The sequence below is a fragment of the Rhamphochromis longiceps genome, linkage group LG4 (assembly GCF_057381845.1).
Source record: "Rhamphochromis longiceps isolate RC_006_pf linkage group LG4, R_longiceps_female_GT1.1, whole genome shotgun sequence".
In the NCBI taxonomy this organism is placed as follows: Eukaryota; Metazoa; Chordata; class Actinopteri; order Cichliformes; family Cichlidae; genus Rhamphochromis; species Rhamphochromis longiceps.
This window is the reverse complement of record NC_140560.1, coordinates 3,408,419-3,433,424: the sequence shown is the minus strand read 5'-3', so window position 1 is coordinate 3,433,424 and position 25,006 is coordinate 3,408,419. Positions and strand designations below refer to the sequence as shown.

General features: G+C 44.3%; 2 protein-coding genes across 7 annotated transcripts in view; both read right to left on the bottom strand.

Annotated features, from left to right (window-relative positions):
- Positions 1-25,006, bottom strand: part of caskin1 (CASK interacting protein 1) — a 122,797-nt gene that overhangs the window by 2,230 nt on the left and 95,561 nt on the right. For 2 of the 6 annotated variants that reach the window (XM_085402955.1, XM_085402957.1), the window contains 12 exons: positions 20,897-21,015; positions 15,223-15,304; positions 14,572-14,681; positions 12,080-12,190; positions 10,405-10,506; positions 10,084-10,222; positions 8,236-8,379; positions 6,422-7,620; positions 6,010-6,315; positions 5,081-5,675; positions 4,284-4,788; positions 12-1,077 (listed from right to left, as the gene is read on the bottom strand). In XM_085402955.1, the coding sequence (XP_085259081.1) occupies positions 978-1,077; positions 4,284-4,788; positions 5,081-5,675; positions 6,010-6,315; positions 6,422-7,620; positions 8,236-8,379; positions 10,084-10,222; positions 10,405-10,506; positions 12,080-12,190; positions 14,572-14,681; positions 15,223-15,304; positions 20,897-21,015 (3,512 nt within the window). In that variant the 3' untranslated portion in view covers positions 12-977. Of the gene's footprint in view, positions 1-11; positions 1,078-4,283; positions 4,789-5,080; positions 5,676-6,009; positions 6,316-6,421; positions 7,621-8,235; positions 8,380-10,083; positions 10,223-10,404; positions 10,507-12,079; positions 12,191-14,571; positions 14,682-15,222; positions 15,305-20,896; positions 21,016-21,841; positions 21,947-25,006 lie in introns of those variants that run through there. The other 4 variants (XM_085402952.1, XM_085402954.1, XM_085402953.1 and 1 more) reach the window with 4 other exon arrangements.
- LOC146670826 (uncharacterized) overlaps positions 1-25,006 on the bottom strand; it is a 411,199-nt gene that overhangs the window by 352,782 nt on the left and 33,411 nt on the right. The gene's annotated exons all lie outside the window — the stretch shown is intronic.

The window sequence follows — 25,006 nt, the reverse complement described above, 5'->3', positions numbered from 1 at the left end:
AGGCGCGCGCACACACACACACACACACACACACACACACACAGACGCACACACACACACACACACACACGCACACACACAGACACACACACACACACACACACACACACGCACACACACACGCACACACACACACACACACACACACACGCACACACACACACACACACGCACACACACACACACAGAACCACAAGTTTATTAACAATAAAAAGCAAAGACTAAAAACAATAATGTAAAGTTAGCTGCCCCTCCCTGAGCCTCAGTCTTCCTGTTAAACGTGTGTTTTTCCTTCCCATTGTCGCCAAGTGTTGACTCATAGGGTGTTGTCTGATTGTTGGGTTTTCTCTGTATTACTTTAGGGTCTTTAAATTACAATAGGCGCCTGTTGTTGTGATTCGGTACTGTATAAATCAAACTGAACTGAATTGAAAGATGTGGGGCAGTCGTTTTTCAGCGTTGTGTATTTTAATGCAAATCGAGGATAACAATACTGCATATATGCAGCTTTGAGTAATAAGAGCTTCAAATTAACCTTTAAAATTATTTTTGAAGTGAGCAGGTCTTGAGTTCAGACAAAAACAGACTTCTCAGCATCACTTATATCATGATTTATAATGACCCTAACCTGTGCCAGCAGAATGTGCCCTTTTTGTCTTGGTGGTCAAGAAACAAAAAAAAGAAACATTGTAACACATCAAAAACAAAAAATAAAAACCAAACTTTTTGTTTTTGTTGGGCATCAGAAATGTCAACTTGGACGACATACGGTGAAAAAAAAATTAAAGTGTTGAGAAGAAAACTGTAAATATTCAATTTTAGTTCAATTCAATTTTATTTATATAGCACCAAATTACAACAACCTCAACCTCAAGGCGCCTTACATTGTAAGGTAGACCCTACATTAATACAACAGAGAAAACCCAACAGCCCTATGAGCAAGCACTTTGGCGACAGTGGGAAGGAAAAACTCCCTTTTAACAGGAAGAAACCTCCGGCAGAACCAGGCTCAGGGAGGGGCGGGGCCATCTGCTGCGACCGGTTGGGGTGAGAGAAGGAAGACAGGATAAAGACATGCTGTGGAAGAGAGACAGAGGTTAATAACAGATATGATTCAATGCAGAGAGGTCTGTTAACACATAGTGCGTGAGAAAGGTGACTGGAAAGGAAAAACTCAATGCATCATGGGAATCCCCGGCAGCCTACGTCTATTGCAGCATAACTAAGGGAGGATTCAGGGTCACCTGGTCCAGCCCTAACTATATGCTTTAGCAAAAAGGAAAGTTTGAAGCCTAATCTTGAAAGTAGAGATAGTGTCTGTCTCCTGAATCCAAACTGGAAGCTGGTTCCACAGAAGAGGGGCCTGAAAACTGAAGGCTCTGCCTCCCATTCTACTTTTAAATACTCTGGGAACAACAAGTAAGTGAGCAGCAGGATTTTCAATTCAATTAAACTGAATTTAACAGAGAGCCAATGAGGTGAAGCCAATATAGGAGAAATATGATCTCTCTTCCCTGTCAGGACTCTTGCTGCAGCATTTTGGATTAAGGACATATCCTGGTCAAAAATGACTCCAAGATTCCTCACAGTGTTACTGGAGGCCAAGGTAATGCCACCCAGTACAATAATGTCAGTTTTATCTGGATTTAGAAGCATAAAATTGGAGGACATCCAGGTCTTTATGTCTTTAAGACACTCCTGCAGTTTAACTCATTGGTGTGTGTTATCTGGCTTCATGGACACACAGAGCTGGGTGTCATCTGCATAGCAGTGAAAATGTATGCTATGTCTTCTGATGAGGAAGACGGGAAGCAGGAAGGGAAGCATGTATAATGTAAGCAGAACTGGTCCAAGCACTGAACCCTGTGGAACTCCATAATTAACCTCAGTGTGTGAAGATATGAGATGATTTAATAGTAAATAAATATAAATATGCTTCCTGGTCCCATCTCTGGATAGTCACGTTTTGGGGGGTTTAATAAATTTGGCCAGATTTCTACAAATCAAATGAGAGCTGATTCATCCATTCAGGGCGGATGGATGCCAGCTCTACTAACAAGACCAGGTTTCCCTCAGAAGTTTCCTAATTATCCCACACCGTTTTGTTCCCTGACTGCCAAGACTTGCCTGGAGTTACAGTTAGGGCTAGGGTCACTATCGATGATGACCAGACCTCAGAGGGTTAACAGAGCATGAAGTCTTTTCTCCAACTGTGATACATTAAAAACAAATGGAAATGGAAAAAGAGAGAGCATTGTATTTCAGTATACTGCTAGTGATCCTGTGATCACAGGCGTAGGTACAGTGGGGCAAAAAAGTATTTAGTCAGCCACCGATTGTGCAAGTTCCCCCACCTAAAATGATGACAGAGGTCAGTAATTTGCACCAGAGGTACACTTCAACTGTGAGAGACAGAATGTGAAAAAAAAATCCATGAATCCACATGGTAGGATTTGTAAAGAATTTATTGGTAAATCAGGGTGGAAAATAAGTATTTGGTCAATAACAAAAATACAACTCAATACTTTGTAACATAACCTTTGTTGGCAATAACAGAGGTCAAACGTTTACTATAGGTCTTTACCAGGTTTGCACACACAGTAGCTGGTATTTTGGCCCATTCCTCCATGCAGATCTTCTCGAGAGCAGTGATGTTTTGGGGCTGTCGCCGAGCAACACGGACTTTCAAGTCCCGCCACAGATTTTCTATGGGGTTGAGGTCTGGAGACTGGCTAGGCCACTCCAGGACTTTCAAATGCTTCTTACGGAGCCACTCCTTTGTTGCCCGGGCGGTGTGTTTTGGATCATTGTCATGTTGGAAGACCCAGCCTCGTTTCATCTTCAAAGTTCTCACTGATGGAAGGAGGTTTTGGCTCAAAATCTCACGATACATGGCCCCATTCATTCTGTCCTTAACACGGATCAGTCGTCCTGTCCCCTTGGCAGAAAAACAGCCCCATAGCATGATGTTTCCACCCCCATGCTTCACAGTAGGTATGGTGTTCTTGGGATGCAACTCAGTATTCTTCTTCCTCCAAACACGACGAGTTGAGTTTATACCAAAAAGTTCTACTTTGGTTTCATCTGACCACATGACATTCTCCCAATCCTCTGCTGTATCATCCATGTGCTCTCTGGCAAACTTCAGACGGGCCTGGACATGCACTGGCTTCAGCAGCGGAACACGTCTGGCACTGCGGGATTTGATTCCCTGCCGTTGTAGTGTGTTACTGATGGTGACCTTTGTTACTTTGGTCCCAGCTCTCTGCAGGTCATTCACCAGGTCCCCCCGTGTGGTTCTGGGATCTTTGCTCACCGTTCTCATGATCATTTTGACCCCACGGGATGAGATCTTGCGTGGAGCCCCAGATCGAGGGAGATTATCAGTGGTCTTGTATGTCTTCCATTTTCTGATGATTGCTCCCACAGTTGATTTTTTCACACCAAGCTGCTTGCCTATTGTAGATTCACTCTTCCCAGTCTGGTGCAGGTCTACAATACTTTTCCTGGTGTCCTTCGAAAGCTCTTTGGTCTTGGCCATGGCGGAGTTTGGAGTCTGACTGTTTGAGGCTGTGGACAGGTGTCTTTTATACAGATGATGAGTTCAAACAGGTGCCATTCATACAGGTAACGAGTGGGGGACAGAAAAGCTTCTTACAGAAGACGTTACAGGTCTGTGAGAGCCAGAGATTTTCCTTGTTTGAGGTGACCAAATACTTATTTTCCACCCTGATTTACCAATAAATTCTTTACAAATCCTACCATGTGGATTCATGGATTTTTTTTTCACATTCTGTCTCTCACAGTTGAAGTGTACCTCTGGTGCAAATTACTGACCTCTGTCATCATTTTAAGTGGGGGAACTTGCACAATCGGTGGCTGACTAAATACTTTTTTGCCCCACTGTACATTTCCACTGAATGGTACCGGATTATATTATTATTAATGTGCAAGAAGATTTCATCTATAGTTGTACTTCAGCTGTTATGCAACAAATCAAGTATGTTTTGAATGTGATTGTCTGCAAAGGCCTTAAGTGTTTGAATTCTCCGCACAAATCCTCACAACCTATGTTGAGTGGGTGCTAGTTTTCAGTCCCTTAGACTGTGGTCTGCTGATCTCACTTGATGAGATTAATCCGTAGTAGACACTTGTAGAGGGTTCATATCATCACCTACTGAAGGACAACGTTCCAGATGCTTCTGTGTGGCTAACTGTTGTTAACAGCATGACTGTCAGTGTGTGTGTGTGTGTGTGTGTGTGTGTGTGAGTGTGGTCCTTACTCTTCCTGTCGTAGTATTTTATCCTCCACGGCTTGCAGAGCAGCAGCCAGCGAAGCGCTTGTTTCCTCCAACTTCTGGTGCACCAATGAATCCACTCCGAACTCTGTTGTCGTGGCGGCTGGCGCCGTGACCCCGCCCCCTGACATCCCGCTGTCCACTGACACCCCCCCGATGGAGGATCGTGGGGGTTTGACAGGCGGAGGGGTTGGGCTGGGAGTGGCAGGAGTCTGAGGTGTCTGTGGTGTGGTGGGTGTCTGTGGCGTGTGGGGACTCTGGGAGGAAGGGCTCGTCGGTTTGGCGTTCGGCGGGCTGGGAGTGTTAGATGGGGGGAAGGAGGGCGGTGAACTGGTCTGTCGGGCCACTGCAGAGTGCTGCTTGGGCGGGGCAGAGGCTGGGGTGGACAGTGCGGGGCCAGTTACAGAGTGGATGAGCTTGGCTGGTTTGGGCGCTGTGGGTGGTGGCGCTGGTTTGGGTGAAACTGGTGGAGGGATCTTCTTTCCTTCCACTACACAGAGAGCAAAGAGAAAGACTGGATCACTGAGCAGCTGAAATACGCTGTTTTCCTTTATAAACACTATCTAAGACTGGCTGATACGGGCCTATAACGCTGTTTGAAACCCCTCCAGTACCGATAAGCTTTGACTGACCGGGTAGCATGAAATACTCTTTACTCATGAAAATACACTTTGTAAAATTATTTTTCAGCTTGCCTTTTCATCACTGTTTTTTTGCTTCAACTTCCTGAAGGGCATTTGGAATTAATATGTACACAAAACACCCAAATCCACTGTGTTTACCTGGACTTCCAGGTGTCCCCGGACCTGGTAGGGGTACTCGTTTGTTGGATACAGGCTGCGGTGGGGTCTGAGGTCCTCCCTGTCTCTTTATCTGTGCCACTACAGGCTTTGGGGAGACTGGAGGCTTTGGTTTCCTCACAGGACCACCTTCATTTGCCACTGGAGCTCCTTGGTCCAAGCTGTCCCTGCGAGGAGCAGCAGTCACTTGTGGTTGAGTTTGAGGTTGAGGTTGAGGTTGAGGTTGCGGTTGCTCGATCACTCCAGCATCAGACACTGGGCGGCGTTTCACTGTGGCTGTGCCGTTCTGGTAGGGAACTGGCTGCGTGGTGTTTGGCTGCCCGGTGTTCGCAGACTCCCCGTTGGCTGTGGCCAGCTCTGCGTAGCCCTCGGGCTCTTTGTCACGGCTCTTGGGTCGTCGCTTGACGGTGGATGACTCTTGAAGGGTGAAGTCAGAGCCGTTGGTGTGGGGCTTGGAACTGCGGGGTCGTCGTTTTAAGGTCGCCGTGGCTTCAGCATTGGAGATGTCCTCCTGGGCGTAGCTGCTGTCTCCCTGGTGACCCTCGCCGTCACCCTGCAGACATACACAAAATACACACTAACGGAAAATTCATACATTCATGATAAGGGGTCATTTTTGCACAGTCAAAAAACACTGACAAAGATAAATGGATAAGACAAATAAAGCTTACAGAACACAGAAGCTTGACTATGGATTTGCAATACATTAGAGCACATTAGCTTTAGCACATTACATTACATAGATAATGCAAAAGATAGATAGATAGATAGATAGATAGATAGATAGATAGATAGATAGATAGATAGATAGATAGATAGATAGATAGATAGATAGATAGATAGATAGATAGATAGATAGATAGATAGATAGATAGATAGATAGATAGACAAACATATATATTGATAGCTACCTGTCCTTCTCCTTCTCCTCGACCATGGCGGCGGATGGTCAGACTTCCCTCCTCTGCAAAAGGCAGATTCTCTGAAGAGCTGCCACTACCTCCTGAGCTGGGGTGGGGTGAGGATGGAGGTTGGGGTGAGGAGGAATTAACAGGAGGAGGGGAGGATTCAGGCTGGGTGGAGGGAGAGGGGAAAGTCAAAGGAGTTGGCTGGTCGCGCCTTGCAGCAGCCACAAGCTCACTGACGGGGCCGCTGATGGTTCGTCGTCGGTTTACCACCTCACCATCCAGACCAATGGCATCGCGTGTTTTCCCCACCTGTTGAACGCACAACAACCATATTTCACTTAGTTACAGCATACATATGAATAAATAAACATATATGTAGTGTTATGTTAGAGAAATGAAGTTCTGTATACATTACCTGCAAAAAGTTCTTCTGCAATGCCATGCCTTTGGCTCCTCCCCCTATAGAAGACATCTCTAACATGGCGGCAATGCTCCTCACACTGCCAACGCTGCTCGTCTCCACGGCAGCTGTCTCCACGGACACCCCCAGGTCGCTGGCCCGCCGTTGTTGGTAGTAAGGCACATCCAGCATCCCCCCAGTAGTGGTGAGCGTATTCGGCTGCGTGTTGGCATCTGTCAGGTTGGAGTTGGAGGTGGAGATGGCTGAGCTGGAGCGTTTGGGCGGTGGTGGGGGTGGGCCTTTTTTCTTCTGACGGAGAGCAAACGACTGGCTCTGGTTTCGGTTGGCGCCCTTTTCCTGATTGCGTACGGAGTGACTACGGCTGACTCGGTGAGTTACTGTGGCGTATTTCCCTCCTTCCCCTCTCACAGCGGCTGAGCTCTGGCTTACAACGTCAGCTTCTGCTTCTCCTCCACCCCCTCCTCTTCCTCCTGCTCTCTCATCGCACTCGCTATCTGAGACAGCGTATCGGTTGAGCGTGTGAGCGCGTTTATTCTGGACAGACGAGTTCTTTGGTCCTTCTTCCTCTGCTAACTCTGCCTCTGGTGGGAGACAGAGGACTGGGACTTGCTGACTCTCCCTGACCTCCATCGCCTGCATCTGTGGGTGGTGCTGAGGGTGAGGGTGAGCCTGGTGCTGCGGCGGCATTTGAGGTTGCTGCTGCTGGGGCTGAAGCTGGCACGGGGCTCCGCGATGGGTTGGAGACTGAGGAGGATGTGAGCGCGGTGACTGAGGTCTTTCCCCCTGGATGAACTGTGGGGACGGCTTGGGCTTGGCCTGTGGGGAAGACGTGCTCTGCACAGATGATGTGGACGAGGAGGAAGAGGTCCTGGTCTTGGTAGGAGTGTGTGGGGGTGTGTAGGGAGGTGCAGGCTGCGAGTGAGAATGAGAGTGACGATGTTTGCCTTGTGAGGATACACTGCCTCGGTGAGAGGACGCGCTTCCCTGGCTGCTCTGCTGCCTCATAGTCCGGGCCTCCTTCTTAGGTGGCCCACCTCCACCTCCTCCTCCGCCTGTAAGCACCTCATCGTGGTCTTTGCTGAGGCTGCGTGTTCGCTGAGCTTTGACCTCCTGAACTGGCTGGGTCATTGCATTCTGTAGCTCAGTGCTCAGCTCGCTGTCCTGGAAGGTGCTCATTTTGGGAGACATGACCTCTGAAGAGAGACAAAGAGAAACTCAGATGAAGATAAATGAAATCTTATCTTTTTATCTCACAAAAGGTTTATTAAGTAAATGAAACTCAGATGAAATGCTTTACCACTGTTACACAGCAGTTGCTTTCAATCTAGTAGCTTCATTATGGGCTCAGTCAACCTAACCCCCAAACTGCAAACAGCATGAGCTCTACTCAGATTTGGTCAAGTGTCAAAAATAAAGATGCTTACTAGACTTTCATTCAGGAAGATGCACTAAATACAGTCTTTAGACAGTTGTATGAATCCACCTAGACAAGTGAAGGGAAGCTTCTGATATTTCCACAGCCATCTGTAAAGTAAGTTAGGTGTCACAGATGTCAACAGATGTGCAAGATAGCCAAACCAACCAGTCTGAAAGCTGTGGTCTGATGGGGGACTTGAGATGGGCTCAAGGACTATCCACTGAGAACAAAGAAGAGTGGACCACCAGTCTATCTGACCAGCAGACGACCAAAGCAACTCTAACATGATTTATTTTTTTACTGGTTTCACAATCAAATGAAACATACAGATAATTCCAATTAAAGATGGAGTTAAAACTGTACAGGCTGAGATTTTCCTGAATGATCTCACCATCTGGGGGAGGACTATCCATCGACATGACTTCCTGCTGCTGCGTGATTGGTGGGGGCTTCTTTCGGAGGGAGCCCCGCCCATCTGAACTGCGCTGCATTTCAGCCAGCCGCTTCACCGCCAGCATTAGCTTTTTCTGGTGGCCTACAGCATTAACAAAGTGGAATTACAGTTTGGCATAACACAGGTAATGCAAGTCAAATGCACTGAAAATTTGTTTTGTCGTCAGTGCACTTTCCCTTAACTCCTGAACAGAAAACTAAACCTGACTAACTGAGAAAACTGTAAGGCTACAGAAGCTAGCTTATCTAAAAACGCTACAGCTAACATGGTAACACTAACCAGTTTAGCTAGTAAATGTTTTATAGATGGGGAGGCGTGGACAGAGAACTTGTAACTCAGAACTCCCACTCTTTAGATGCTGGGTGTGATATTTTAAGTTTACTATATTTTATGTAGTCCAAAAAGGTCAGTCTCGTTATAGTTTTTTGGGTTAGGGGGGTTCATAGGGGTCAAGATATTGAATAAAGCTCAGGTTTTGAGTGTAGTAAATGACCTTTCTTTGAATTTTAGGGATGCCACAGAACTGTAGAGCTACTTTAGCTTTTATTTCAGTCATGAAATGATTAGCAACAGAAAATTTCTAGCAGCAGAAATCTTCAACCGGCTTCTTTTTTACAGATATCCTGTCGTAAACCCTTCATGTACCATTCAGCACCCAGAGGCAGAGTGCTAGTATTTTGGGGGAATAGTTAGCTTCCCTGTAAGAAAATCTAAAAGACGTCTTCATAATTCATCATTAACATAAACTTCATGGCTTGGGTTTGTGCTCTGACATGCACTGTCAACTGTACGACCTTATATAGACAGGTGTGAGACAAATCATGTCCAATCAACTGAATTTATTACAGATGGAGTCCAATCAAGTTCATCGTCTGACAGATGATCAGTGGAAGAAGGACACACCTGATCTCAATTTTGAGTGTCAACTTTTTTCACTCATTATGGTGTATATGTAGAATTTTGAGATGAAAAATTAACTTAATTCATTTTGGAGTCTGTAACACGTCATTATGTGGAACAAGTGAAGCCCTGAGAATACTTTCCAAACTCTCTGCATATGCTTATATACGTATTCTGGTTTTAAGTCTGCATTTTAATCACTTCACTCGTTTATTTTTGAGATTACTGGTTACTTTCATCTCTATTAAGTGCACCTAACATACATAAAGCTATGCTCAAATGTGAATGTTGGCCACATTATACACCACATGCAGAGTCTTGTGATTAGTAGGGGATACTGTAGCTTAACTTTCATGTTTCTGTCATGGTCTGTGGAATGCGTGATGCTCGGGTAGCCACGCCCCCGGGCTGGGCCATCATTAGCACACCTGCTCTCCATCCCGGTGATTACACGGAGATCCACTTAATCCGGCGCTGACGGATGCTCCACGCCAGTCCGTAGTCATCCCCACAGTGATTTCTACTCGGCGTCTGCTACCTGCCTGTCCTCCGGCTCAACTGGATCTCGCGGCGCTCACCTGGCCCACTCGCCATTCCACGGACTTCCTGCCCCCACGGACTGCCACACTTCCCTCCCGAGCTCCCACGGTTCCGTTCTATCCCCCCCGCCGTCCCGATCCCGGCTTCCTCGTGTCATTGTTTCCCCGGATTTTTAGTTTCTGTTTTGCTCTCTACTTTCCCCGGGTCGCCTTTCGTTGTTTTAATAAAGTGTCTTTTTGTTAGCTCGGAGTCTGCGCCTGGATCCTTTCGTGCCCGCGCACCACGGCGCATGACAGTTTCACAGTGGAAAAACAAAACAAGCACTGCATTGTTTGTTTGTCGTACCCAGTTTGGTGATGCCTATTTCCTGCAGGTCTTCCCAAGTGATGTCCGTGATGAAGTCGATGTTCTCGTAACCGTTCTGCACTAACATCTGGTGGTACTGGCTTAGACCAACAGAAGATAGCCATTCTCCTAGGCTAGCCTGTAAGAATGCCAGAAATAAGAGCGCTGAGCAGGCAGTAGCTTGTAGCTTCCCATGGTAGCTCAGAATATTAGCCCACAGGACACTTCGTGTCATGATCAACCAATCAAAGTTTTGGCATAGCAATGACATACAAGCATCTATTTGACTGGTTTAAAAAGTCTGTGTGTGCGTGTACTCACAGGTTTATGCTCAGGCAGCCACTCTGTAACACTTAGCTTGTTAATCTCTGATGTTATCTTCTTTCTGTGACCTGGTTTAGTTATTCCAATAGCGGTCAGATCCTACACACACACAAACATGTAAGTAAGAAGCTGTAAGTATATGTTCAGGCATTTTTATTCCACAAAGTACAAGAAAATCTCCCCAAGTGCCCATCACTCTCTGTCGTTCTCTCTCTGTCTTCCACACACACACACTCAGAAGAAAATTTGCAACACAAGAGATGGCGTGATATCTGATGAAGGCTTCTGTCGGCTAAAGGGAGAAGAGCGCGGATGTGTCAAACCCATAAGAAAAGCATGGCAAACAAAAGCAAATGTCTGCAGTGAAAGGAGGCGGCCAAAATTAAAAAAACAGGCTGAATCTGGTACGCAGACATGACCGCACTTTGATATAAAGAAGACAGAAATATCACAGAGCGCTGCATGGCACAAGTGCTACATTTGACTTCAGTGCAACTCACTGGAAGTTGTTAGGACACCCGAGAACACACTTTTATACAACAGCCGCCACGTACACTTGGCTGCATAAATCATTTTGTGGGACGAACCAGGAGACGAGGCCTCCGCTCAGTGACACATCTCTGATGAGAAAAGCCCTTTAAGCCATCGCTAATCTGAGTCCCTTCAGCGTGCACAAAGTGTGCATATATACACAAGTAATTTATGAATGCTATAAATTATTTGTTTTTAAGTGTGGCAGGGCCAGGATTGTTCCTCAAAGCTAGCAGCAGCAGGAGCAGTGTTGGAGGTGAGGTGAAGGGTCACAAAGTCGAACACAAGTTCACTGAGTTGGTTTTTGAATGTGTTAAATTTCTCTGCGTTCAACCGGCAGCTTAAAATGGAAACAACAAACACGTAAAAATACTATAGGTATCATCACAGGAGGATTTTTGTCTTTTATGGACTTTGTTTTAAGATCTTGATGCTAACATTTAAACCAGAGCTTATTTTTAATTCATATTTAGGCAGAATTCTGAAGACAATATTTAAACACAAAAACATTACATAATAATTTCCCCATACTGCAACTCTTTATTTGACATTCTCTTCTGAGTAAAAAGGAACTACTTTTAAAGGTCCACACATTAAGTACGACACACAACTTGCATTAAGTGACCACTAGGGTGTACCAAGAGCCACAGTACGCAGTAACATACAGTCGTCTTGTACTGGTTATTTTCTGTTTAACATTTTGCAAAAATAGGGATACGAACAGCAAGATGACTCGTGTCTCATTATCTTCATGGCCATTTTATGACCTTTCTTCAGACTTGAGCCGATGGCAAAGGTTTTAATACTGTGGGGCTGGTGAGAGCCCAGAGACTCAACAGTACGCGAAGGGGTTCACACATTTAAACCTTTTCTGGAGTCAGAGGGGGAAGGCAATACATGATCGAGGGGGGAGGAAAGTGAACGTAGGCAGGTGAGGCACGAGGCAGGAAAAGGCAGGTGGTTGGTTGAGTGGTTTAATTGTGCTCACTTGCGATTTTGTTTTGTAAAATAAATTATTTACATGCATATTGAAAACATCAAGGACAACACAAATCAAAGTCGTGCAGACTTGTTCTCATTGTGGTCCTTGGAGGTGCCTGCGACCTCTCTGGGAGTCAGGGTCAGGGTTTAGTTGCCTTACCTCCGGGGTCATTCGGCTAATGGTGGGCAAGTCATACCCAGCGCCCAGGAAGTTTGGAGCGTAGACCTGCAGCTGAAAGTCGCTCAGCCATTGGACAACGGCCTCTGAGCTCTACGGGAGAGAAGACAGGGGGCATGCGGTCACTGGCTCCATGTGTTTCTTCGACAGCCATTTTTTTTTCTCAGCAGGGCCAAGTAGGGCAAAAGAGGGGCTACATTTTAATGACCATGTCTTGTCATCTTTAGGGTGGTCCTAAGCTAATTCTTACACATTAATGGATGATTCAGCGGTATTATAAGCTGGCTGGCTACTGAAATAGCCCTGGACAGCCTCCCTTGGTCCTGCAGTGAAAACCAGGCTAAGGTTAGGAAGGGAAAACGTCCAGTCGACAGAATCTCAGCTACTACAGAAGGTCAGATTAGCAACAACAGGCTAATCTGTATCTTACACTTTACAGCTGGAAAGCAGAGAAAACACATAGTGTCTACTGTTTGTTTTGCACAGTGCTGCAAAAAAGGCAACGCCAGAAAACGCTGCTCTTAATTAGAAGCATACACATTCGCTTTTGCACACTTCCCCTTTTCAGATACTTTCACACTTCTAACCCCGATTTTCTGACTGATTGCATGTTAACTCAAAACCTTAAAAATTCACATTATAAGTTCAGCTTTCTGTCCATGTTTTATCTGTGATTGGCGTCTGTTAGACCGGCAGATGTTAGCTAACCAGGATGCGACATGAAAAGTGGGAAGCCACTGAGGCCTGGAAATCCTGGGTCTGGGATGTAGCTTAGCATGCTAAACAACAGTCAGACTAGCAAATATTTCCCTCCTGTTTTACAGTCCAACAATACCACAGGGTCAAAGACAGGCCTCTTACTGTTAAACGTAACTTTAAGCTAATCTTTGACTTCTTACGATTGCTACTGGAGTAAGCAAGTGTTATTGTTTTTGAAATAACTAAAAAAAATTCTAAGTGATTTTGATACTTTATACAGATTTTAAGAAACCAATTAGTTACTGGCTTTAAAGAACTTCATTAAGTTTGATTAAATGTGTAGCAATAAAAGTTGGACAATGTGGGACAGGTTATCAATGCTGTTGTGTGGTGTGAATATTCCAGGTGATTTGATATTGATCATGTAGGACAACTACAGGATACAGTTTTCTGCCTCGATAAGTCCAACATTCAGAAATGAAAAGTTTGTTTATATGGTGTTATGATATGTGTGCCCTCTATCTGTCCTATTTCTCACGAGGCTCATGTGTTGGCTTTTATAAATTAGACCCAATCAAGACTGAACACCGTATCAATATATGGGGTGAGCGTCGAAGGAATAAAAATGCTGTGCAGTCCCAGGTAAATTTGTTGCTTGGTGACCTTCATTATGACCCAGACCTTTATTATGATGGAGTATGGTTAAAGTAGTGTCCTGCTGTGTGACAGCAGATGGAAAAGCAATCGGCCTAACTGGAAAACCACTGCTTGACTTCTTCCCACTCACACGCTGCTTTTCTTTAAACTCCCACATCCCTCCTGTCACTCTTGTTTTTCTCCATTCTTTCAGGCTCTTTCTCTCTTTCCCCGTGTCCCTCCTGCTTCCTCAAAGTCCCTCAAGAACCACCGGCGTTCTTCCCATCGTTCTTCCCATCGTTCTTCCCATCGTTCTTCCACGTTACCTGTCTAGGGAAGTATTGTGAAGCTGGGTGCAGAGGAATCGGGACTCTATCTAACAGATGGTCAGTAGAACATGGCTTACATGCTAGTGTGTGCACACATATACTGCAGGCAAGCGATGCACACTACCACCATGACCACCTGCTATTTAAATATGCTCACTGTTTTGTTTTTGGTTTTGTTTTGAACATGAAACGATTGTACAATGACACGTGAAGTCAAACACATGGGCAAACATGCACACATACACTGTACAGTAAATGACAATTTATTGCACATGGTGCAAGCTCAGATTTCACACTTTTAGTGCTAAGTCCACCCACGTTATGCACACTGCTGGGCCCCTGCCAGCACACACACACAACACACACCCGCCAATATCTAACTAGGATGTCCTTCCCTCAGGTGCACTATCAGATGTTTTTCCAGCAAAGTAAGAAAAATACAGCAATGGAAGAAGAGAAGCTGCAACTAAAAGGGGCGAATAACAATGGCCAGCAGGTAAAAGATAACAGAAATGCAGGATTTCCTCACACGCACACACGATTCCTCGTTCACGTTCATACAGGATCCACTCTCACACTCACCGTGTCGTGGCTGCATCCGAAAACTCGCAGCACGGACGAAGCCAGCTGCGAGAGAAACCGATGGGACATCCTGGTGTGTGTGTGTGTACAAGTGTGAGAGCGAGTGTTGTGGTTGTGGTGACTGAGAAGCTACGTTCTTATCATCCTGCAGTTAGATGCTGATGGTGGTGACTGCCTGTATGTGTTTGCATGAAAGGCGGAATCTGTAGGGATTTGGGACTGTCCTACCTTCCCCTCGCATGGACCCTCCCCCTTCCTGGTTGCCGTGGCATCATAAGGCGGCGCTTCGTGGAGTGGACAGCCTGATTGGCTCGACGTCCGAGAGGAGCTGGCAGAGCCTGTGAGGAGAAATATTGTTGGCCAGTCACAAATTGTCGTCCTATGCTTGCATACTTGGATCGATCAACAGGAGACTTTATCGCTTGCTATCTGACCTCGAATCTCCTCCTTTAACTGCCTTGCGATCGGTCGTCTTCATTGTTTTGATGCTCAACCAACAGAATTCCTGGTTCCCAACATACAGCAAACCTTTTTTTAACCAATCACACCCTTCTACACTCCCTCCTACATCCCCTGCCTTGGCCATCTGTCTACCAAACAAGCCAAGATCTTTTTGTGTGTGAAAGCAAATGATGACATTTTCTAAAAGACCTGTGGATTAAGACTCATCCCACTCTCTTGCTCCCTGGTTCTGCTCTTCTCCTCTTTATTAGAAAGCATTGGCTCTTCTTTCTCTCACCAGCTTCCTGCTGCTTGTGCTTCGGTTTGTGTTATCAAATATTACAGTATGCCTAAAATACTTGGCGGTGAGATTAGTAATAAGCAACAAGAGGAAACGGAGAAAGCCTTCTTTCTTTTCTGGTCACCTGCCTGGCCTACCTGGAGGCTGATCCACAGACTTGGATTGCTCCATCAGATGCTCCTTCGCTTTGGCAGACTGAGACAAGACGGTGGCTAAAAGCTGGAAAAAACAAGTCCACACAAACACAGCACATTTATGAGACCACACTTTCATACACAGGAGCACCAACTTCTAACGACTTTCTTTTTACTGCCCTGACGTGGCATTCATTTTTTTCCAACATGCTGAAAATACAGCATATTTTCATCTCGATGCATGCTCAATCATCCCAAAGGTTGATTCTGTTCATCTGGACGTTTTCAGAGGGAGAAATGTTTCGTCACTCATCCAAGTCTTCAGTCTCAGCTGACTGCAGGTTTGCCCAGTCTTAGGCTACGTCCACACTAATACGTTTTCCTTTGAAAACGCATCTTTTTCTCTCAGTTTTGGCCTCCCGTCCACACTGAGACGGCGTTTTCGTTCAAGGATAACGCAGCATTTTGAAAACGCTCTCCAAAGCGCATACGTTTGAAAACGCCGTTTTCGCGTCGCAGTGTGGACAGCGAACCCGGAGCCTTTTCGAAAACGATGACGCATTTTAGTCACGTGATGCAGTCATGTGACCAATTAAACTAAGATAGCGGAGGGCATTTTGCAGCTCTGAAGTTTGACAGCCCTATTAAAGATTAATAACAGTTTGTACATGATTCAGAGAGCTTTTCTTTAAATTCTTTCATTCTCACTCGCTTTTGCAACTTTGTAATTTGTGTTACTCACAGACTCGCAACTCCACCTCATTGTTAGTCCATTTAAAAAAAGCTTTTCCTCGACAGTTTGCCGCGACGTTTCAAAAAGCCGGAAAGTAAATAAGCAGCAGACAGAAATGAGGCAGGTTGAATCTTCTTGCGTTTCACGCATGCTCAGGACTGGAACGTAAGTGTTTTCAGTCGTTTCAATGTGGACGCACAACTCTGTGAAAACGTCTGAAAACGTTAGCGTGGACGCGGAGCGTTTTCAGATGAAAACGTGTAAATAGACTGCAGCGTCGACGAGGTAGCTCTTCTGTGTTGTGCCATCCGCTTCGCCAGAGGTTGTTTGGTTTCCCCGATGTATAAATCCTGACAATCCTCCTGCACTGAACAGCGTACACTATGTTACTCTGTTTGTGTCGGGGGACCCGATCCTTGGGTTGGACCAGTTTTTTGGCGCAGCGTGTTTTGGGGTTCAAAAGCCACAGAGACCTGGTGTTTAGAAAAAAATGCGTCTCAACTGCTCCGATACTCCTGACACGTACGGGATCACTACGGGTTTTCGCTTGGGCAGCGGTTGTCCTTCCCTCCTGGATCAGCTGGAGCTTTCTTTAGGTGATTGGGGAAACCTGGAGTCAGCTGAGACTGAAGACTTGGATGAATGACAAAACATTTCTCCCTCTGAAAACGCTACGTCCACATGAACAGAAGTACAATAGGGCAAGAATAGCTTCATTGCCACACTTCATCTGCCTGTTTGGCTGTTTTCCCACAGACGTCTGTTGGACTGGATGTCTTTTTGTGACCACAGCTATCGCCATCTGGTGGCCTTTCGGTAGAAAGTTTAAGACACTTAATTGGCTTCAGTTTTCCAACATAGAAGCTGCAGCCAAGTTTTAATTTTGTCTACCAGCCATGACCCAGTTAGCCTTGGCCCGCTGATATTAGCTACTTAAGCTAAATATCATTTAGCTAACATTACCGTATCACTACGTTGAGCTAGGAGTTGCGTAGTAGTCCCTTCGATTAACTACTGCTAACTTTCTGATAACTTAACCCCCTTCTGTCGAACACCTTGCTCCTCTGTACACTTAGCAAACCACAGTGTACGATCTCAAACATGGCACTCTTCATTAGCAAGACTTTACTGTCAGAATTAGCATCATATAGAAAGTAAAGACTATAAATTAGAAAACTGTGCATATCTTGCCACAGCTTGCATGGATACATAGTTGGTCAAACCAGTTTTTTAATGTTCTAATGAAAGACATGTTCAGATCAAGCGAAAGGTAATAACATTTCACATTATCATATATTCTTTGTTCTAAACATACTAAAGTTGATGCATCGCAGTAAGAAATCCTTCATTTTTAAGCTCTTAAGATAACTATTAGGTGAAAAAATTTTTTGTCATGAACCACACAGCTGGAAACATGGTGGAAAATTCAGTCAGAGCTTCTTTTCTTTTTTATTATAGATATAAAACCATGTGTTGGCTTCCCTGTGCCAACACGGAGGCCAAATTGAATTTATCTGAGGCATATTAAAACATAACAATGGCAGTAGTATGGAAAGGTTATATATAAAGGCAGGGAATAAACTCACTACTGTTACAATAGTCACCACAGGCTACACATTACACCAGAACAAATGAGGCTGTAGCAGCAAAACTAAAGTACATGTGAGTATATTTCAGGAATAATGAATTCTACTTTTCATTTGTTAAAGAAAAATGTGGTATCGCTTCTAATAAATGTTACTCCACAGGCCATCCATCCTGGATAAAACATGCGTTTAAAGGGTTTGGTTTCCTGAAATCATGATATCTGATGATAAGTGTCCATTTCATGCTCATATACTCATTCTAAATTATCTACTGTTGCCTTCAGGGGACAGTCACACCTTTGCTGAATATCATATCCTCAGTGAGAAAAAAGTCAGTTGCTTGGGTGCTGTTTCTGCCTTTTATAGATTCAGTACCTACATCATCTCAGTTAGAATTGATCTCTGGAGAAAAGGCTGTCTTTTGGGAAAAAAACCCTGACATGATGTATGCCGACTGCCACCGCATTAATCACAGTAAAACATCCTCCTGAAACCTGCAGCACTGCAATAAAAATTGGACTTCCAACGAAAGAGAAACGAGATGCAGAGAGAACAGAGGCTTTCACCGAGTCTGAGCTACACAAATCTGCTGTGTGGTTCTATTACTGTAGTGCGTTCAAATAACTGACATCCATCTGCATAATCTTTTTATGAGAGAAAAATGTGGGATATAATGTCCATGTGGCATATCTCTGTGCCACTACTTCAATCTTTAACGTCGTGGTATACTTTACTTTTACAGATGTTTTTTTAATGTTACATCTTATCTATAACAAATAGGAAAATATTAAAAAGAATAATGCATAAAGGCATAGCATAAAAAAGTCAAAGCACAGTTATCCACTCATCTGTTTGCCTACAAACTATTTACATGTGACGTCCTGAACTGTAGCTTCAAACAACAGCCCTGTACCTTCATTTTAAAGACAAGAAGAAATAAAAATGACTTTGATGTTGTCCACTCATTGGTAAGACTTGGAATAAATAAACATTCATAAGGAACAAAGGTTATATCTTCTATTCAATTCAATTCTATTCTATTTATGTAGCGCCAAATCACAACAAACGTCGCCTCACAGCGTTTTATAATGTACAGTAGATACAATATAATAGATCTTCTAAAAGCAGGATTAGTATCATCATGTAAGCCTTCATCAGTGATGATGTACATGGTGGTAGAGCCAATCCCTGAAGCGTTTGCTGCAGGTTTCCTAGTGTTTACTAGTATTTTATACTACAGTCACACTAGGATAAACTGTGGTTCGAGACCATGGCACAGAAAAATCACTGGAACCAGTGAACTTGAGATGTTGTTGTATTTGAAACAACATCCCTCTGAAGATGTGGAGCAGGTCTGCAACCACACAGTCAGTTACTGTGAAGTGACTCTGGTTCATCAAGATGGCGATAAAACAGCAATTAGGTGGAGTCAGTCTGCTTTCAGTGTAAAACTGGTGTCAAGTTTGGATGGTGCAGGGTGGTGGTATCTACAAAATGAGATGCTTTTATATAGCAATATAACCAGAAAACAACCAGCTGCAAACCAGGTTTAGACTCAGATTGATGAAAGGTGTTGGCAAAATGTTATTCCTTTACAAAGGTTTGCAAACCTTTGGAGTACCTGGAAGTGAAACCCGTTCTTACTCCCGACGCGTAATATACCGACGATTTCTCACATCCCGAGGCGTTCCATTGGAAAGGTGACCACCCACGCTCCTATGCTACGCGCCGGATTGAGCATGAAATCGAATAGGATGACGCTCCTGCGGTAACACACGTTCCAGCCGTGTATTCCAGCCCTGACCCTAATCCCTAATCCTAACCATAACCTTACCTTAACCTTAGTTAGTGTTTTCCAAAGCGATTTAAGTAAAATAAACGTGCATGTGTAGATTGATTCCAAACAGTTCTCATGTTTCCTCATTTTTCCAAACTCGTAATATAGGAACGTGTTGGGTGGCGTAATATACGTGTAAGTGCAATCAGTTGGACTGCAGTTATTTGGAGACACATTTCCCAGGCGACCTGAACAATGAAAGTACTGGGCGGGACTTGAGAGATTTGCAGCCACCAACTAATTGCTGTAACTACAATGCAATCACGAAGCAAGCGCAGATTTTTCCCAGTTGCAGAGGCCGCAGTTTTAACTTTAGTGTGACTGAACCATTATTAGCCCGTTGCCTTAGCACTAAGGAAACCCACATAAATGAAAGTCTCGAAACTTGCTAGCATTACCTAATAACTTAGCACTCTACTAACTTTGAACTTAAAACCTAAACTATAGTCAAAACCAATGGATATTGTCACACTGGCTACATTATACTTTTATAAAATAGTTTTTTTAAATTAAATAAACACAAGCCCCCAAAGCCTGTTCAGTTGTCATTTTTGACCTCCAGTAGCCAAGTAACCAGTCATGAGATGTTACAATTTATTGCACAGCCACAAATATTTCAATTTCAGCTTTTAACTCCCAGCTTGTTACGTTTTACAAACTACGGCTACGTTCACTCTGCAGGTCTTGATGCTCAACTCCGATTTTTTTATCAAATCTGATTTTTTTGTCTGCTCGTTCACACTACAGATAAAATGCGACAGCAAACGCGCTCTAGTGTGAACGCTCAAAGTGCCCGCATGCACAAAAGAAGACGTCACACACAACGCGCTCTGTTTACACCCAGAGCAAACTATTGTTTGACTGATGGCCTTAATATAAAGACTTCGGACTTTACGTTTCCTAATTTTGCTTTAAGTTATAAAGTTATTTTGTTATTTACAAACTAACTTTATAACTATCATTATTGCTGTTTTAGAGGAGCGCTGCTTCAAAGGATAGCTGCAGGTTTCTGTCAGAATCTGCAGATTATACAGTACAAATAAAATGTTCACGTTTCTCCAACGCTGTCTTCCCAGCAGTTTCACTGGACGGACAGGAAGCGTTCGCGATGTCTTCTCCGGCGCTGATAATTGGCGTCTGTCTCGTGTCGGTGACGTAAAAGACGGATTTAATGCGACATGACCATCAAACAGCAGTCGCTTTCTGAAACATCAGATATGTATCGGATTCAGTACCACATACGAAAGTGACCCAGGTCGGATTTGAAAATATCGGATTTGAGCCGTTCACACTGTCACCATGATGGGATAGATGGTCGCACAGGGTCAGAAAAGTCGGATTTGATGCGCTTTCGCCTGCAGTGTGAATGCAGCCTAAAGGACCATTTCATAATACCTCAGAAAATTTCACTACTTGTTTAAGATCATCCGTTAGGTTTAGTCAAGTGTTTGCGTGTGTGTGTGTGTGTGTGTGTGTTTGCGTGTGTGTGTGTGTGTGTGTGTGTGTGTGTGTGTAGGGTACCTTAACCCCCTCAGCCTGTGCGTGGAGGATGTGTGCAGCGCTGCCAGCACTCTGCCCACTGCCTGATGACCTCACACTGGTTACACTGCCGGAACTACCGACGCTGCTGCGATCTCCACCTGGAACACACACACACACACACACACACACACACACACACACACACACACACACACACACGACATACACATACATTCACACACACACACAGACGACATACACATACATTCACACACGCATGCAACCGCCCAAACAACACGTATAGATTTTGTTCATACGAATGCAAACATGCAACAAGATGGATGCATACAGTCACACACACACAGACACACACACACAAACACACGCATTGAGTGGTTTAGCTGATATCCAAAGCAGTGTGGTAAGAGGTGTGACTCTCCATTGAAATGCACTGGGCAGCATGTGGTTGGATGCACAGGACGGACAGACAGGGTGACGGACGATTGAGTGACGAACAGAAAAGTGGAATAAAGACACTTTCATACATGTTGCACACACACGTGCGCGCACACACCATCTTTTCTCTTGGGTTTTCTCTCAGATTTTTAAGCTTTCTTGATGTCCCCACACAAGCAGTTGGAAAGACACGCACGCACAAAGACTGTAGACCGATGCAGATGGCTGCAGTCCTACACATAAGGCCGCTGACTTCAGCTAAGCTTCGGATGGAAGGATAAGCAGGAGATGGGAGACTGTCAGGAGCAGGTCAAAGAGTACCTGAAAGCCTTCAAACCACATCATCTTGTGGTTCAAACAAACAGATGAGTGGTTTCTGTCTTCCAGACATTTGTACTACTGTAGGCACTTAGAAATGGCAGCGCTGGGTATGAAAAGTTTTTCTGAATGGCGTCAGATACTGTTTGACCCCTGGTCAGACCTTCAGGTTTCAGGGATTGAGGGCTCAGCGCAGCGCGGCTTAGTTACCTGCCACAGGCTTGCGCAGTACCCAGATCTCTTCATTGGAGCCTCCATGGGGCCCGCTGGACGGGGTAGGAGAACTTTGAGGACTTGCCTCTGAGCCGCGACAACCTTCAACACAGAATACCACTGTTAGCCGCTAACTGACTCTAAAGTGACCGAGGAAACTGGTGTTGTTCTGCCACTTAACGCAGTAATACTTCATTTTTCTGTGGAACAGAACTATAGCAATCAGCACTGTGCTTATTTATGCAGCCATGCATTACACTTTTATTTTATAAAAACACTAATAATTGTCTATTTTGCTGCTAAATGTTCCCATTTCATAGGTAGCTGCTAACACCATGTGTCATGAGTCAACGTATGGTAGCTTTGTATTCAATTACAAGGTCCACAGAACAAGTGGGACTAACAGTAACTGTCCACATGTTCACAATAATACTGCAGGGCTTACGTCTGCTCTTTCTTTTTATATGTTTGTGATATTTAGCATTCAAATTTGACCTCAGAGTGGATTTAATATGAGGTTAGCACACAGGTCTGCACTTAATACTGCAGCTATCAATGCTACGTATGTGTACTGTACTATGTAACAAGTTCATATGATATATATTTATATATATTATATGTATAAGTTTGTATAAAATACATGAGATTATATCTGCTCCTTAAATATACTTTAAACCAAGTGCAGGCCGTGGTAACGGCTGACGTTTGCAGATTACTGAGGTTCCCAGATTAGGCTTAACGCCTCTCAGTGGCCTCACATTTTCTCATGTTAGTCCTAAATCGCTTCAGACGACAGCATCTTGAATCACAACCTGCCTTGATCCATAAAAAAAGTTGCAATGGATAAATTTACACTGTCGTCTGGAGTATGTTCATATTCATATTCGTCCTATTCTCAGAACAGCAAGGATAAAGTGGAGTTAATTAAGTTAACTCTAAAGTAATTCTTGAAAAAGACAGGAAGTAAGTCCAGTAGGAGAGAGGAGCAATAAAGGAAAGGTTTCAAACTTACACACATTCTCTCTCTCACACACAGAAAAAAACACAGCATATATATATAGATATATGAAAACATTTATATACCAATAGTACATAAATAAATCCATAACATGAAAATCTGTGTATATACACATATATGCCATAATGTACATACACATACATATATAATGCATCCAAAAATATGTGATTATATATGTTGGGCTTTTCAGAATGGGGCTGCTGTAGTGCATTTGGAGAGTATTATAAATAAACCATTATAACCATCTTAATAAGGGCTGGATAATGGTTTACATGTGTGACCAACAGTGCTGCAGAGAAACTGAGCTGCGATGCTCCTTGTGGACATTTTGCATCCCTCAGAGTGACCTTGGGAACGTTATTGACCAGTCTGTTTCCACATCCTTTCATAGAGCCCGATATTCCAGCTGCTTGTGAAATGTGCCGTCTTTGAACCATCGAGGCTCAGAGAAAACATGCTGAGCTGACATAGTTGTGATGAAGAAAGGAAGGACTCGTTTTCCTCGAGGTAACAGAATGGTCTCCCATTCACAGAGCCGTTTACAATCAGTGAAAAACTTACCTGCACAGCACTGACGGGGACATTTTCTAGCAATGTATTTGGGTCTTTTATGCAACACTTGACATTTTATACCTTGTAAGTTGCCAACTTTTACATAGTCTTTTTTTCTCCCCCCTAATATCTCATGTTCAACAATCAAAGAAGATAAAATTTGTATTATTCAGGAAGCAGTTTCTCACTGAATAGCTAGAAAATGTCCCCGTTTGGTAAAGAGAAACGCCAAAAGTATTACAAACACAAAGCTGTCAAACTAAAACTCCTCCCAATATGAAAAGAAAAACACCTTTACTGTATGTTTCTTTCAATCATAACAATTTCTAACTCTCCAAACCCTTCAACACATGTACAGACCTAAGAGTTTATTGAAATAATTCACCAACTCACTCACACACAAACACACACTCACATCCAGTGACGGTAAGTGAACAAGGTGGGTAAAAGTGATGCTAAAATGAACAGACGTGAAACGGCACGCAGGACGAGGACAGAACAGAAAACACTCTGGCTTGTTCAGGAGAGGGCTTCGAGTGGAGCGTGTCGGGATAAGGAGCAGGGCTGCCCTGGTGGCTGGGACGATGGTGAAATTCAGGGAAGGAGGGAAGAACAAAAGGAAACGGAAACGGGGGGAAAGAACTGTAAAAACCAAAAACTACAAATCAAGACAACTAAAGCACAAACCAACTCAGGAGAACAGAGGTTTGTCACAAAATGAGGAGCCTACCCAGCCTATTTGACACCTAACTTCTCTTATTAGCAAAGACGCTGAAAGCATTTTTTAAAAATGTGGCGCTGCTGTTCAGTTGCACCACTTTAACAGCATCGACTGCTTGTCTGTCTTCTGCTCATCTGTTGGGCTGTTTTTACTGAAAAGGTCTGAATACAACCAAATAACGTAAAATAGTTTTCTGCAAAATGAATCAGTAATTTAAGCCTAACTCTAACCCTACGCACTGAGAGTACTGGCATTTCAAGGGATGAAGATAACAGTCCTTCTAACTGACACATATTTACATCAGTCCCATCAATGACTGTTTTGCTTAAATATAGGGTCAACCTCAGAGTTCTTGCCCCAAGTGGAAGAGTTTAAGTATCTCTGGGTTTTGTTCACATGTGACGGGAGAAAGGAGCGGGAGATCGACAGATGGATGTGGATGCTGTAGCTGTCTGTGGTGGTGAAGAGAGAGCTGAGTGTAAAAGCAAAGCAATTTACCGGCTGATCTACGTCCCTGCCCTCACCTATGGCCACGAGCTGTGGGTAGTGACCGAAAGAACGAGATCGCGGATACAAGCGGCAGAAATGAGCTTCCTCCGAAGGGTGGCTGGCCTCTCCCTTAGAGATAGGGTGAGAGGTTTGGCCATCCGGGAGGGGCTCAGAGTAGAGCCGCTGCTGCTCCACATCGAAAGGAGCCAGTTGAGGTGGTTCGGGCATCTGACAAGGATGCCTCCTGGGCGCCTCCTGGGTGAGGTGTTCCAGGCCTGTCCCACCGGGAGGAGGCAGACCCAGGAGGCGCTCTGGTTACCAGCAAGTTGTCTTGGTTAGGCTATTTTTTGTTTAGCCAAACGTTATATTGGCAACCTTTCAG